The 15,205-nt window shown below is 37.9% G+C and overlaps 1 protein-coding gene across 1 annotated transcript; it reads left to right on the forward strand.

Annotated features, from left to right (window-relative positions):
• Positions 1-8,265: 8,265 nt before the first annotated feature.
• On the forward strand, positions 8,266-15,195 carry LOC107549514 (glucose-induced degradation protein 8 homolog). The gene is made up of 5 exons (XM_016230633.1): positions 8,266-8,342; positions 8,968-9,095; positions 9,248-9,444; positions 11,796-11,993; positions 14,857-15,195. The coding sequence occupies exons 2-5, from the start codon at positions 8,975-8,977 to the stop codon at positions 15,028-15,030; spliced, it is 690 nt and encodes a 229-aa protein (XP_016086119.1). The 5' UTR covers positions 8,266-8,342; positions 8,968-8,974; the 3' UTR covers positions 15,031-15,195.
• The last annotated feature ends 10 nt before the right edge of the window (positions 15,196-15,205 follow it).

The following is a 15,205-nucleotide window of genomic DNA, read 5'->3' on the forward strand; positions in this document are numbered from 1 at the left end:
TACCAGTACATGACCAAACCGTGTTCACAAAACATGATGATGCAGGTAATGCCATTCTTTTCAGGATAGACTATTGACCTCCATAATCTGTCTTGGGGTTTTTCTGCGTTTTCTGTGTTGCAAGAGGTACCAGATTTCTTTTGTACACAGAAACCATTAATATATAGCTGACATTTTAAATGTTTGTGCTCAAGGTTCCTTGAAGCAGTCTAATGTATTAGCAATTCCCATCATTCTTCATGCTGTTTACACTGCATGGCTTGATTAAATCGTGGGACTCTATTAAATAGTCATCTATTAAATAGTCTTAAATCAATTGTATTATTATTATATGAAAATGACCTCATATACTAGTAGAAATAGACTTAGTGATGTTCAAAATAAAACAATAATATACTTTGAATTAGAAGAGGAATTTCACATTCCTGTCAGCTCCCGAAATTAATATTCTTATCATGCGCCTGCAAACCAAGCGGCCTCGGTGCCTGTTCAGCTCTTTGCCTTTACGAGAACCACCGCGCAGTCTTCACTCTGGATGTGCGCATTCCTCGTGCTGCTGCTCATTTTGCTAAACGATACAGGTTTGCCGTTTTAAGGCCCCTCTCTTGGCATTCACCGCGTGCCTTAATTGTATGGATATTAAATCAAGGTCCGCCGTGAACACGCAGAGTGGCGGGGTCCATGTCACCACCCTCCACGACGCGCGCACGCCAGAGCAGGCTGCTCTTCAGAGAGTAGCGCAAAGAGGGAGGTCGTAATGCGCTTTGACAACACACTGACGACAAAATAATAATCACAATAGTGTTTCTACATTGTTTCCTATTTCAATTTCGCGTGAAACACAGTCAAATACCAAAGCATATATTGCGCAGAGCAGGCCAACCAGTGGCCTATATTCAATCCCATTAAGAGCTGCTCTCTATATGATTCTGCAGCCTCAATTCAAGCAGCCATGGCTATTGTCCTCCTTCTTTTGAGTCTCTGGAATTTTTGTGCCTCAGTGGCAGTACGGTTAGGAATTCAAAAAGGATGTCAATGCCCAAATATAGCATATCATGAATGAATCGGTGTCGAACAAACCAATGAATTGCATTGCAGGCGACAGAAAGCAATGAAGAAGGTAGCATTCGTCCGAAGGGCGCGCACTCATTTTGCTGACCTCTGCAGTAGTGCACCCCTTAGACTACATCAAGTGTAAACAAAACACTTTTAAAATCTCAAAATACACAATCAACTATTTTACAAAAAGCTGCCAACCAACCTCATTCAAAATTATATCACCGCCAAAACATGCGAAATGACTGAATCCCCACTACAGTCCCCCCGTAAACACGATGCTCCATTTTCTCCGTCGAGCATCTTTTGAGCTGCCGCCGTATCCCTCCTGCATCCCGCAACGAGCAATGGGGTCACGCCTGTCGTTTACCGCTGAAGCACATCGATTGTATCCCGTTTTTAATCGTAATCGTTTTCTGCTGCAGTGTTAAATGGCCTCGTTTGCGTCTTGGTTATGCTGATCCCTTCTGGAGAGATTAGTGCTTCCTCGCGTCCCCGCGCGCTCGCTCTCCTCTGCTGATAGGACTCAAGCGCGAGAGGATTACATCGGGACACGGTGACGTCATGAGCCGCACCGAAGGCCCCCTCCCCTCCCGTTAACCAAATCCCCATCAGTACGATGCCCTTGAAAACCAGTGAAGCTGACATTCGGAGGACTGAGGGCCATTAGCGCCCTTTACATTCAGCTGCTGTAGCTTCCTAAAATTGGTCATAACCACACTGTAATAAATGTCCCCGAGCACTCTAAACAATATCTGCCACGGTCAGCTGATGGTTTATCACTTCCCTCACATACTTCTGTCTGATTTATTTCCAGACTTTAGCGAGGGAGCGAGAATTCTATACAATCCCCACCGTCTCAAACCTGCACTGCATGCAGATTCTGAGCTTTTATGGAAGGATGTATGCTTTACATTTAGTCTAAAATGTAGGCCTAATAGTCTAAAAAAATTAATCTGAAATTCGTCAGCTAAATATTAGAATGATATATAAAAAAAGCGAAATAGCCTATTACTAGGCCTAGTTATAGAGTAGGCTAGTCCGTGTGCGAATTATTATATACTATTATTACTATAGTAACCGGTGTATGCGATTTCGCGAGCGTTCTGCGACTTTGCACAAATTGCTGTTTAAAAGTATAAGCTAATACATACTCTACATATTCATTGGAGGTCCAAACCTTAATTAGAAAATCCATAATAGGCATGTATTCTGGTTGCAGAGTCCAGTAGGCTAGGCTACATTTGATGCGCACTAGATTCTTGGTCTCGCGAGTTTCCATAATGATCGTACAAATTTGTGAATCGTAAACAAATAGGCCCATCTAATTTCTACAAATCAAAGCCAGTGGGAGTATAGGAAGTGAAAAGGGGTTTGAAAATTCAGGAACCTTAGAAACCCACGTGCAATTTCATGGACCTGACAGTTTAGGCTAAATTCCATCCACCATCTTGAATTCACCTCATTTCCAATCCTCCTCAGTTCGACTGTAAATGTGTAAAATCCCAGAATAAATGCTCAACCGGGAAAACGGTTATTTATTCTTCTCCTGGAGCGATATTTTGGGCCTACTTCCTTCTCCACTGCGCAAGGGAGGAGTTTTGTCTTTGCATTACAATACCAGCCGGACCATTCATCCTGTGCGTCCCTGCTCTTCAGCGGCCTGTCCACCCCACAGCGCGACCGGGGCCTCTCCATCACAAGATGTCACCACAAATACAAGTCAGTGCAGGAGGGAGGCTTTGGTGATGCAGGGGCGCGATTTAGCTGCTTTGTATCTGACGAGGAGTCAAGATAATGTAGATGAATAAGAGCTGAGAAAGCCCTTTGAGTTTAAGTAACTGCCTGCACCTGCCTCTATGTCATGTATTTCTAACCCTGTTGTCGAGGTCAAAGAATCCCCATATTCTTTAAGGGATTATTAAAAGACGTTTAAACTTGCGCTTTAAAAAAAAATCTATTGTTACTGTAGCCTAGCCTAGCCTAGCCTAGCCTACATCAATTCAATGAGTCGATTTTGACGACAAAACACCCCAGATATTGGCTTTACGGGAAATTATAGCCTAGACGCTAAAACAATAATGAAACAAAACAAAACAGCAAAAATGGAAAAGGCAACATACAAAAATATCAAACAATTGTTTTTGCACTTATCATAGTTAATAAATTAACATTATGAAAAATAACCAAATGTCCTGAGAACAGAGAACACAACAATACTGTTAAATGAAAGAGGGGAAAAAAGAAAATTAAATAAAAATTTGGCAAAAATGAATGTGTGTAAAATAAATTTAGTACATGAATATTCTGGACTAGATCATTTTATCCTTTTATTTTTATTTATTTAGCTTTTCCCTCCTCACTATCTTCCTCATTGCTGTTCTGTTTTCATCCTGTTTGATCATTTTCTACAACTTCCCTCTTTTCCTCTCTTACTGTGTCAGTCTTCTCTTTTACTTCCAGTCTCCCTCTCTCTTCTTCCCACCATCCTTCTCTCTTCCTCCCACGTGTTTCTACATCACTCTCTTCAGTATGAGATCCACTCTGCCCTACATGTCTCAGCTGATTGGACCAGCTGCTCAACTCAAGTTCACCATAGCAACTATGATTCAGTCGCCCAGCAACAGATTTTACTTTCACCCCACTTCCTACTCAGGGACCCCCATCTCCCCACAGCCAACCGTCCAGTGGGTGAATCTGTTGATAAGTGATAAAGTGTGACTCTCTTACCTGGCATCTGTGGTTTCACAGGGTTGATCACAGCACTGGGTAGCTGAGATCCATTTGAGGAGAGATGTATTCCACATCAGGCAGAAACTAAAAAACATTATTATTTTTTTTATGATTTATTTGTGATTCTGATATTGTGATCTTGTGATTGCATTTTAGCATTTTGTTTTACATTTTGTATGGTATGTAAAATTCAATATAATCTAATTTTATGGAAAAATAATTACAGCCATTTTTATCTATGATTTTAGTCTCATCGAGATCTAATTCAACTTATCTAATTCAACACAGAAACAGAATGAATAGAATAAGGCGGGTACCTTCAGGTGGAGGGTGTGCTTTTCCATATGATATCAGCCACTGATCTCTGGTGCATCTCCTCTGTTATCTCCTCAATCCCTCCTCTCCTATTGTTTTATTATGTTTGACAGATAGAATGGGAGTCCTCAACTAGAGGTCATGTGATATATATTTCTGGTCATGTGTCATTTACTGAAAGGAAGTCCAAGCTACACTAATGATATGACCGAAGGCAATTATGTGCTGATGAAAATCTTTTGCAATCACTATATTAAACTGAAAATGTTTTTTGTGTAAAAACAATTTTTTACAATTTTTCACTCAGAAATTGCTAGTAAATTTCACAAATAATTATGAAAAATGGCAATTAACACATTGAGTTAAACATAACATTTTGAAGTAGAAAGAATGAAATAGTATTTTCTTGTGAAACATACTGTTTTATTTAATTGTATTTATTTAGGGTTTTTAGTGTGTGTGTGTGTGTGTGTGTGTGTGTGTGTTTAAGTGTATAAGGAATCAGGGCTGCATAAGTTCAGCTTTATTTGATAAATTCACCCAGAAAACATATTAAGAAAAATGTTTTTTTTGGTATGAGCTTTTTTTTTTTAGGTATAATTTCTCTGAGTCTGTCATTATTTTACATGTTTATGGCTAATGCAATCATGCTTGCATTTAGAATAAACAAATTAGGCCATCAACTCTCACTTATTGAACAGATGTGTTTCTCCTTATCACAAAATACTTGATTGCCTTTTATCAACCCCCTCCACATGCACAGGATTCCTCCAGCACTGCAAGTCTAATTTTAATCATGCTCATTTGCATTAGTAAATGACTAATTCATTCGACTTGTTTGGGGCATTTCTAGGAGGAATATTGTTATTTATTATATCATTTGACTGACATAAAATCTGTTTATACAATGGGAGCAAACTGTTTTTCTAAAATAAATCGTGTGTTACATTTATGTTTTATTTAGCATTTACTATTACCTTACTGTCATTCAAGAACAGTGTTTGTGTGCAGCCCAGTTTCCTTCTCACTTTTTGAGGGAGATTTTTTGAAAATGTCAACACAGGGTAGATTAACACACCCAGTCATAATTTGGCGTGATGACCCAGTTTCCAAAAGCAAAGCCAGCCTTTTCCATCTCTCACAAAGTCAGAATATCAACAATAGCCTTTCAAATTCTGAGTTGGTATACAAAATAAAAAAAATTGTCATTTAACCCCAAAATATTAAGCATGTAAATTATGAACAGTTTTGGATGTCGACTAAACTTTTACAAAAGCAAAACGTCACCTTACATCAAGTAAACATATGTTTAATATCATTGTTGTTATGATTGTAAAACAATACGCTTCTTATTAGATAAAAGCAGCACCTGTTTGTTTATGTTTGTGTTGGTGGACGCAGATTTGATTGGACAGTCTGTTAATCCTTCAAAAGTTTCGACAGGTCAAATAGCCGTTTACTGCAGCAAACTCAGGCGTCAAAAGACGTTGGACGTAGACGAATAGCCTAATACATTCATATTTGCTGACAGAATGAACATCAGGAGAATGAATCCAATGCGGAATGGTGACCAAGATTGTGAGCTGCACGCCCTACGGTCAGAGCCTCAGTGAAGGAGTTTCCACGCAGCCCTCTGATGAATTAACCACGGACCATCGCAATGATCGCATAATCGAAGAGACAGCATCGGAGATGGGCCGAAAACATTTTCAGTGTCTGGAAAATGGATTTCACAAAAAAAAAAATCAAAAAGCCGAGCGCTGCGGCTACTTATCAATGCGCGCGAACGGAGGCATCTTAACGACGCACTGGATGACCTGCGAGCTGTCATCACACCTGATTTACACGCCGAATCAAAACGTGAAAAAACTGTCCAAGATAGCGACGCTGCTCCTGGCCAAAAACCTCATCCTGATGCAAGCTCGGGCCTTGAAAGAGATGCGGGGGATTGTTGAGCAACTGAACATGAGACAGAATATTATGACACCATATAGCCTATACTGTCACATTAAGTCTTTATATCAGCGTGTTAATTATTTTGAATATGTAATTATGAACAATATGACCTATAATTACACAATAAAATAGCCTATATTTCAATGACACACACTCGGAAGTTCTTGCTTATGCAAATAGGCTATTACATGAACACTGTAACTGTGAAAAAATATATGTTCGTTTTTTTGAAGAGTTAAAAAAAAAAAATCTGAACCCTTATATTTACATTTTCTGTTACCTTTGTTTTAGTAGCTATTGTTTTAAATAATAAACAATTTTGTTTATTTTAAAACATGGCAAATGAATTTACTAAGAAAATGATTTTAAGTTCCACAAAAGACTTTTTCTTCTATAGTTATTTGAAAGCATGGTGTTTAAAAAAACACACAAAAAAACAGTAACCAATAGGCCTACACATTTATAAAAAAGAACCAACCTTGAACACTTATATAAAGATAATAAAAAAATATAAAATCTGAGGCCAGTTGCATAAATTTAGGCACTATGTTAAGACTGTCTGACTAGCAGTTAGCCATTAATTTATCCAAGTCTTTAATTATTCAGACCAATGTATGTAACTAATGTATGCCATCTTAAAGAAGAAGAAAAAATTTGACAACTAAATTGTAATAGTCGCTAAAACTTTTATATGCATCTGGCCCCGAGATTTTTATTTAAGAGGGCACAAAGAATCAATGGTGCACCTTTGTTTGTTTTTTTTATAAGGGGGTCTGAATACTTTCCGTACCCACTGTATATATATGCTCTCAAAATCACTATTATTGTTTACAGAATGTCAGTCTTTGATACAGTTGATTTGATTAACTGATAAATAAAATCACAGACAATTCAATGTCACACTCAAAAGTTTTATTGCATCACCTGTTTTGTTTGAGAAATAACATATGGTGTGGTTCAACCTGAAAGCACAAAAAAAACACATTCACAAACACATTTCATTGGCTCAAAATGTCTGATCATCATCAGCAGAACTTACCGGCTGTTGCTGAGGAGTGGAAATAAACAATAGATGTATTGTATTGTACTGTATATAGACATGTTGCAACAAAAATCTCCCCCTCCACTAGGGGGATTTCTCATCTGGTCTACATAATAAAGATGATAGTCTCATCTAATCTCTGAGACATAATCAATTATCTTTCTCGCCCTACAGAATATGTTTTGATGCCTGTTTTGCAATAAGAGCATTGTGTTAGATAAGAGGATTAGGTAAATTCATACTTGTTTTGGGAAGGTTTTAGAATAACAAGGTAAACCATCAGAATGTTATGGTTTATATTAGGGCAGGCTGTAGGCTATCTCTTCATGAACAAAACACTGAAATTGCTGGAGAAGTTAAAGTCAATGCTAAAAAGATATTTGGTCATTATTGACAAGATCCAGTTATGACATTTTGATTAATCATTACGAGGTAAATTTAAAGAAATCTGACTGATTTGTCAGTTTGTCAATTTAAAGAAATGTCACTGATTAAACTGATTAGTCACAATAAGATCTATAACATACGCATATATTTAAAAAAAAAATCATTAGACTTTCATTAGACTTTTAGGTATAAACTCAATCTGCAATTTATAATACGTAGTTCAAACGGTTATAATTGTTTTTCTTAAATAGTTTCAAAGCAAATAAAAACAAACAGAGAAATACTTGTTCCAGATATTAATGTTCTGTAAATAAAATAAATCTATATGATCAGTCCAACACTGTGCACACGATCTGGCAACCTTTCTTTTTATTTTATTTTTTTAATTTAGGATTATCAACAAGTATACAAAAATATACAACCCTAGTAACAACAAAATCACAAGACAAAAATAAATAAAGAACAACAACAACAAAAACACAGGGCCAGGGGTAATATAAAATACATTATATAAAGTAAAACGATCTGGCAACCTTTTTTTTATTTTTTATTGCTTCAAACAGATTAACAAAAGATTTTAACATATAGATACAACACAACCTATTCACATTATTACAATCATATAACTTACAGGAACAAAAATATATATATATTTTTTTAAATAAAAATTATATATATATAAAATATATTTCTTCCTTTTCCCTACGATCTGGCAACCTTACCAGCTTTGCCACAGCAACCGTGACGTCAATATTCCGACCAATCACTGACCTCCCCTCAAGTCTCGTTAAGAGCTCTCCTCTATTATCGCGTGACCTTCTCTGAGGCCCACCGCTATTTATAACCGTAAACAGTAAGTATTTTATCATCATTCTTCTTATTTTGAGAAGAAAACAAATAACGTGAATAAACAACAGCTAAAATTAATATAATTGAATATTATTTTGTTTTCATGCATGGTCATTCGCAAATGTTATTGTTTGAAAATAGCTGAACAAGCCCGTCTGCAAGTCTCACGCGCTGCTGAGGTTCATGCACTCAGGGCTAGTTTATTTTCATGCCTTGATAAAAGCGAAAAATAATTAATGCGAAATTTCATCCCTTAATAACGAGTCTTTAATCATTTTAAACCTGTCAAGTGCATCAGTGTTACCATTCCAAATACGCATACACTGTTGACTGGCCAGTGAGCCGCAGGCTGCTCTGTTGTGCTGTCTATGAGCAGAAACACCGCGAAAATATGAATGTGCTCAGTGCAGTTCATTCATTTACCTTCAAACACCAACATCGCAACCTTAGACTACTTAAAAGCGAAAATAGGTTTTTCTTTTTTGATAACATGGACAGCTAGAAACAGTGGTCACTAAAAGTGAAACTACTTCTCTGATAATAGCATTTAAAAGTTAGTGCACGTGCATTTTTTTATTTTGGATGTCTGCAAAATGTTTTTTTTTTTTTACATGTCATGTTTACCACAGTACATCCATGATGAGTTATTCAGAAAAGCCTGAGGATATTACAAAGGAGGAATGGATGGATAAACTGAATAATGTGCACATTCAGAGGGCAGATATGAACAGGCTTATCATGAACTATCTAGTAACAGGTATGTCAGTATTATTTTATAGTATAGTGGTTGATTGAAGTCAAATGCACAGATATGTGTAAATTAAAATAAATATGAATATACTGTTAATATAATGTTAATGCAATATGAAATACATAAACTTCCGCTCTGATCATGATTGTATTCCACAGAGGGATTTAAAGAGGCTGCAGAGAAGTTTCGTATGGAATCTGGAATTGAGCCGAATGTGGATCTGGACTCTCTGGATGAGAGGATAAAGATCAGGGAAATGGTTCTGAAAGGTCAGATCCAGGAAGCCATTGCTCTCATTAACAGCCTCCACCCAGAGCTCCTCGACACCAAACGATACCTATACTTTCACCTTCAGGTAAACATCTGACCTCATATGGACATTCTTGGAAGGAGGGAGATGGCTAAAGTCCTGTTCACACCTGGTATTAAGATGCGTTTTAAATGTGTTTCCTGCTAGACCGACCCCTGTTATTTCGTCACACTTTACATCACTTTTGCGGCAGGCTGAATGCAGCATATGAATACAAATACGAAAATGAAGCCATTACACTACTTGCATGCAAAGGAAAGAATATGAATGTTAACATAGGGTGACCATTGCATGTCCTGCTCTAGATCTCTAAATTACCTAAAATGTCCTGGTTTTGGCTTTGCTTTCCTATTGTTTTTATACTTGCTGAAGGTAATTACTGAAACGTACTTTGACCAATAGTGTGCAGACTTTGTACAGACAATCAACCAATTGTGGCGTGCAAGAAGGTGGGATCTACAGAGAAAGGTTAAAACAATGCAAATACACATACATATATGAGAACATTAGAGAGAATGTTAATAGGAAAACATCAATTCTCAATTCCATTCCTCGCAACCCCCGCTCTGCCTATTTTGTATGTATCTTTTATCACTTCAGACGAATGTTCTATTTGACCATAAGTGCCCTGCGAAGTGGACATCACCGGATATTCCACCATGATTCCAGTTCGAAGGGAGCGTATATGTTCCATTCAAAGGGCATTAAAGTGTGTGAAACATGAATTTAAATTGTATTTATTTACAGAGGTGTATTATGTCACACTTCTTTAGTAAGTTTCTTCGGTGTGTAAAGACATTGCAGGCTGTGGCGTAACGCAAATACGTGAATTAATGTTCCGAAGTGAATTAAACTTAAACAGATTTCCCGTGCTCAGGGAGTTGTGAGCAAAGAACACTGTGTAGGGACCATGTCAATCTGAACACAGTTCTTGCATGGAGCTCTCTTCTAATGAGCTGGTTTTCTGAATCAGGTGTGTTAAATAAGAGAGACATGCAAAATATGGTGGTACGCAAGGACTGGAATTGATAACCACTGGTCTAGGCAATTCATAAAATTCTGTCCTGGACATGTCTGGGAAAAAGAGGACATTTGGTCACCTTAAGCCAACAGGAACTAGATGGTACCCCAGCCATTCATGCAGAGTGAGCAGCAATCCGATGACTTTGAAAATCATTGAAAATCGACTTTCAAAGTCGCCGGATTGCTGCTCACTCTGCATGACTGGCTGGGGTACCATCTAGTTCATGTTGTGTGCACACTATATGACAGATCGGTGAGAAGGGGTCACACATTACACAACTTTTCAATAGCAAGAATTGCAGACAATCGCCAACAGCGCTTTTCTCAGATTGCGTCTTTGATAATGCACACTACGTGGTTGTCACTCGTGTGACCGAGCACTGATTTGCCTCTGATTTGGGGCATTAATCTGCGATTTCCACAAAACTGCAGCGAGTGAACATCGGGGTTAAAATCATGCAGTGTGAACCCGGCATAAGTTAACTGCGATTTCAATCTTAATCTGTGGGTTTTGGCACAATATACCATAGTTTGAATCGACTGTTTTATTGTGCTTTCTCAAAACCTGTCCCATTAAAATATTACATGTTAGGGAAGTAGGCGGTGAGACAGTGGTCTTTTGTGGTTGCTTGAACACATTTCACCACATGAGCATCTAAACTATGAAAGCAATCCGTTTTTAACTACCTCTGGAAGTGGTTGAAATTGGACAAGCTTGTTTGACATGACTTGACATGAGACTTGACATGTGGCCAAGTATGGTGACCCATACTCAGAATTAGTGCTCTGCATTTACCCATCCAAAGTGCACACACACAGCAGTGAACACACACACTGTGAACACACACCCGGAGCAGTGGGCAGCCATTTATGCTGCGGCGCCCGGGGAGCAGTTGGGGGTTCGGTGCCTTGCTCAAGGGCACCTCAGTCGTGGTATTGAAGGTGGGAGAGAGCGCGCTGTACATTCACTCCCCCCACCTACAATTCCTGCCGGTACAAGACTCGAACCCACAACCTTTGGGTTATGAGTCCGACTCTCTAACCATTAGGCCACGACTTCCCCAAACTTTTAGACCCTCTTTACACCTGTATTTAGTGTCATTCACTTGTGATCGGATCAGCAAAAATGCATCTAAATTGCAGGTATAAACCAGGCCTAAGAGAGCGTTTTAGAGAGCCAGTGTAAACCATGACAGAATCCATGCATGTTGTGTTTATTTACAATGCACAAGCAAACATAGAAATGAAGGCCTCTTGTTCCACCCCAGATGACAAAAATTGAAAAGTACTGAAAAGAAAACAATTCTTATAGTAAAACTTGACCTGATCTTCATTGTGAAACTGTTGTTAACTTTTCTTTTAAACTCTTGTAGCAGCAGCATCTGATTGAACTCATTCGTCTGCGGGAGACTGAGGCAGCGCTGGAGTTTGCGCAGTCACAGCTGGCTGAACAGGGAGAGGAGAGCAGAGAATGTCTTACTGAGATGGAGCGAACCCTGGCACTGCTCGCCTTCGACAACCCTGAAGAATCGCCGTTTGGAGACCTGCTCAATATGATGCAGAGGCAGAAGGTATTTGTGCTTTTTTTGTGTAGGACATAATAGGGGTGAGCGATATGGAAAAAATATAATGTCATGATTTCTTTTTCAGGAAAATCATGATTTTATCACTCGGAACATTTTTATATTTGCAAGTTGTCTGAGCAGTACAGCCAAACTAATTTCCCTATTTCAAAAACAAAGCCTTATAAGGTAACCGAATATAAAATAAAAAATAATGGCAGACATTAAGGCCAAAGTGGGCGAAGATAAAAGTCTTTGTCATTATTTTATCTTTTTTATTAAAAAATAAGAACAAAGATATTTGATATGATAATGATACATTACAAATACACATAATATACAAATAAAACAAACAGTGCTTTATTGTTCAGGTAGAGTAGGTGTATTTAGCAGTAGCATTCAAGAAATTGAATGAACAAATATAAAAATTAACCCCAAATCAAACAATAAGTTACACAAATAAAAGAAATCTCTTAATATGAACAAACTAAGGCTTTGTCTGTGCTCTTCCCATTTAAAATTAGAGGCAACCACTGTATTTTAATCATGATCCAAACAAAGATGCAGCATACATGCAACATGAGTAGTTTTTAATCTAAATTAGACTATCATTTCGAAATTTGAAGCAAAAACAGAATGCTCTGACTTTAGTTTTGTGAAACTATACTACATAAAACATATCTGAACGAAACGGCAGACGAGCTTGAATGAGACGCAGATTCACTCTCTGACAGCAGGTGGCGCTTATGAACAGCAATGACAGTGTTTCCTTGGTTACCGCTGTAAACAAAGCAGAGCTGCTTATGAACACTACTTTAATATACACTGTTCAGAGGCAAGATGAAAAGAAAATACCACGTAAACTTTTCTAAAGATAGTCAGTTCCCCTCAGAGATACATTCATATAAACTCCTACTCCAATTGTATCGCAATTTGTTTGGCATCTCGACCGATTTGAATCGTCACACATTTGAATCGATTTTCGACCGGCTCGCGGTTAATCGTTACATCCCTAGTCAAGAGCATTGTGTGTTTTTTCTCTTTTTTTTTGTTTTGTTGTTTTATTAACATTAAAGGCATAATTCCCCAAAAAAAAAAAAAAAATTGTCATAATTTACTCGCTCTTAATTAGTTTGAAACATGAATGAGTTTCTTTCTTCTGTTGAACATTAAAGTTATTTTGAAGAATGTGGGTAACCAAACAGTTGCTGGTCCCCATTGACTTCCATAGTATATATTTTTTCCTACTATCAAAGTCTAAGGGGACATTCTATTTATTTGTGGATCATAATCTATTTATTTGGAATTAAGCAACAATTCTACCCCCATACCAGCAAATGTTTGGTTACCCACATTCTTCAAAATATCTACTTTTGTGTTCAGCACAAGAATTGGGACAATATGAGAGTGAGTAAATAATGACAGAATTGTAATTTTTTGGTAAACTATCCCTTTAATGACAAGCAGCAGCATGTTTAGTACAATTAGTCGGCTGTCACGTTAAGACCTGCACGCATTAGTTTTTCTCTCAACTGTTTACTTTCACTTTGGACATAACCAACTGTGTTTATATGTAAACCTTGTGTGTTTTTCACCTTTATTTATATAGCGCTTTATACAATACAGATTGTGTCAAAGCAGCTTTACAGTGTTAAACAGGAAAACCATGTGCTAATAATGCAAAAGGACAATAGAACAGTCAGTTTATCAGTTAAAGTCAGTTCGTTGCTGATTCAGTGATGTCATCGTCCAGCTCAGTTCAGTTCTCTTCCACAGTATTAGCACAATCAGACGTGAAAGATAACTTTGTCCAGTAATCAGGCGCTGTTTGACAGGCTTTTTGGAGTGTGCGCGCCTCAGGTGTATGTGCTCAGAAAAAACGCACGTCAGAACAGCACGCACATTAAATGTTTAAAGGGGTGGTTGATTATGATTTCCCTTTTTTAACTTTAGTTAGTGTGTAATGTTGCTGTTAGAGCATAAACAAGTCTGCAAAGTTACGACGCTCAAAGTTCAATGCAAAGGGAGATATTTTCTTTTAAAGAAATCGCTGTTTAATGACTACAAAAAAAGGCTGGTAGGGACTACAACGAGCTTCTTCCCAGGTTTGTGACATCACTAACCCCGATGTTTGCATAAACCCTGCCCCCGTGAACATGCAACTATCCGTAATGGTAAAGGGAAGTTACGTTTCCGGACATCGTGCATTATAGGCGGTTAGCGAATCACAACACACTGGGCCAGCTAACCAATCTGAGCCCAATTGCATAGTTTTGAGAGAGGGGCTTCAAAGAACCAATAACTCAACAGACCGTTTTGACGAGAATGGAAACAGCGGCGTAGAATAAAGGTAAAATATGTGAAAATAATGTGTTTTTTTTTTAATGAAGCATGAACACGTTATGCTGCATAAACACAAATCAAGCCTTCGAAAAAAGCTGATCAACCACCCCTTTAACTGGCAAGGCGTTAAAGCACATGAAAATAATGTAATTTTGTGATTGCAAATAAGTACAATGTCCCGTAAGTGTAACTCTAATGCTGAGTTAGTATTTGATATGAATTTATGTCGCGTTGGACATTATATTGAGACGGAGGCACCAGAACTGCAGCTGATAGAATGTGCGCTGTAGCGCGATACTACGATATTTCTTCAAAAGCAGATTGTGGAGACATTTTAATCGTCCATGATCAAAAATCGTCATTATGGTTATGTACCACCCCTAGTACATAACCATAATGACAAGTTAGTGATCTTTGTTTCCATGACAGTTGATTCTCCTTTATATACAGTAGGGGGCATTACTGTACCTGTTGTGAATTCTGCACTTGTTCCTCCCTCCTTAATTCCGGGTTCTGTCTGCCTCTATAGGTGTGGAGCGAGGTGAACCAGGCTGTTCTAGACTATGAGAACAGGGAATCTACTCCAAAATTAGCAAAGCTGCTGAAGCTTTTACTGTGGGCTCAAAACGAACTGGACCAGAAAAAAGTGAAATACTCCAGAATGACAGACCTCAGCAAGGGCACGATTGAGGACCCCAAGTAGAGACTGTAATCCATATGGACACATTTGAATATGTTTGTCTTATTTATGAACAGTCAGTGACTGGATAGCAAATATAAATCTATATATGTTTTTTCTTGATGCCTCTATAAAAAGTAACTTAATCAACAGTATATGATTTATTTCAAAACTATACTGATTGAAACCCTTAAACCTA

This window comes from Sinocyclocheilus grahami, unplaced genomic scaffold (assembly GCF_001515645.1).
Source record: "Sinocyclocheilus grahami isolate Dianchi unplaced genomic scaffold, SAMN03320097.WGS_v1.1 scaffold16.1, whole genome shotgun sequence".
In the NCBI taxonomy this organism is placed as follows: Eukaryota; Metazoa; Chordata; class Actinopteri; order Cypriniformes; family Cyprinidae; genus Sinocyclocheilus; species Sinocyclocheilus grahami.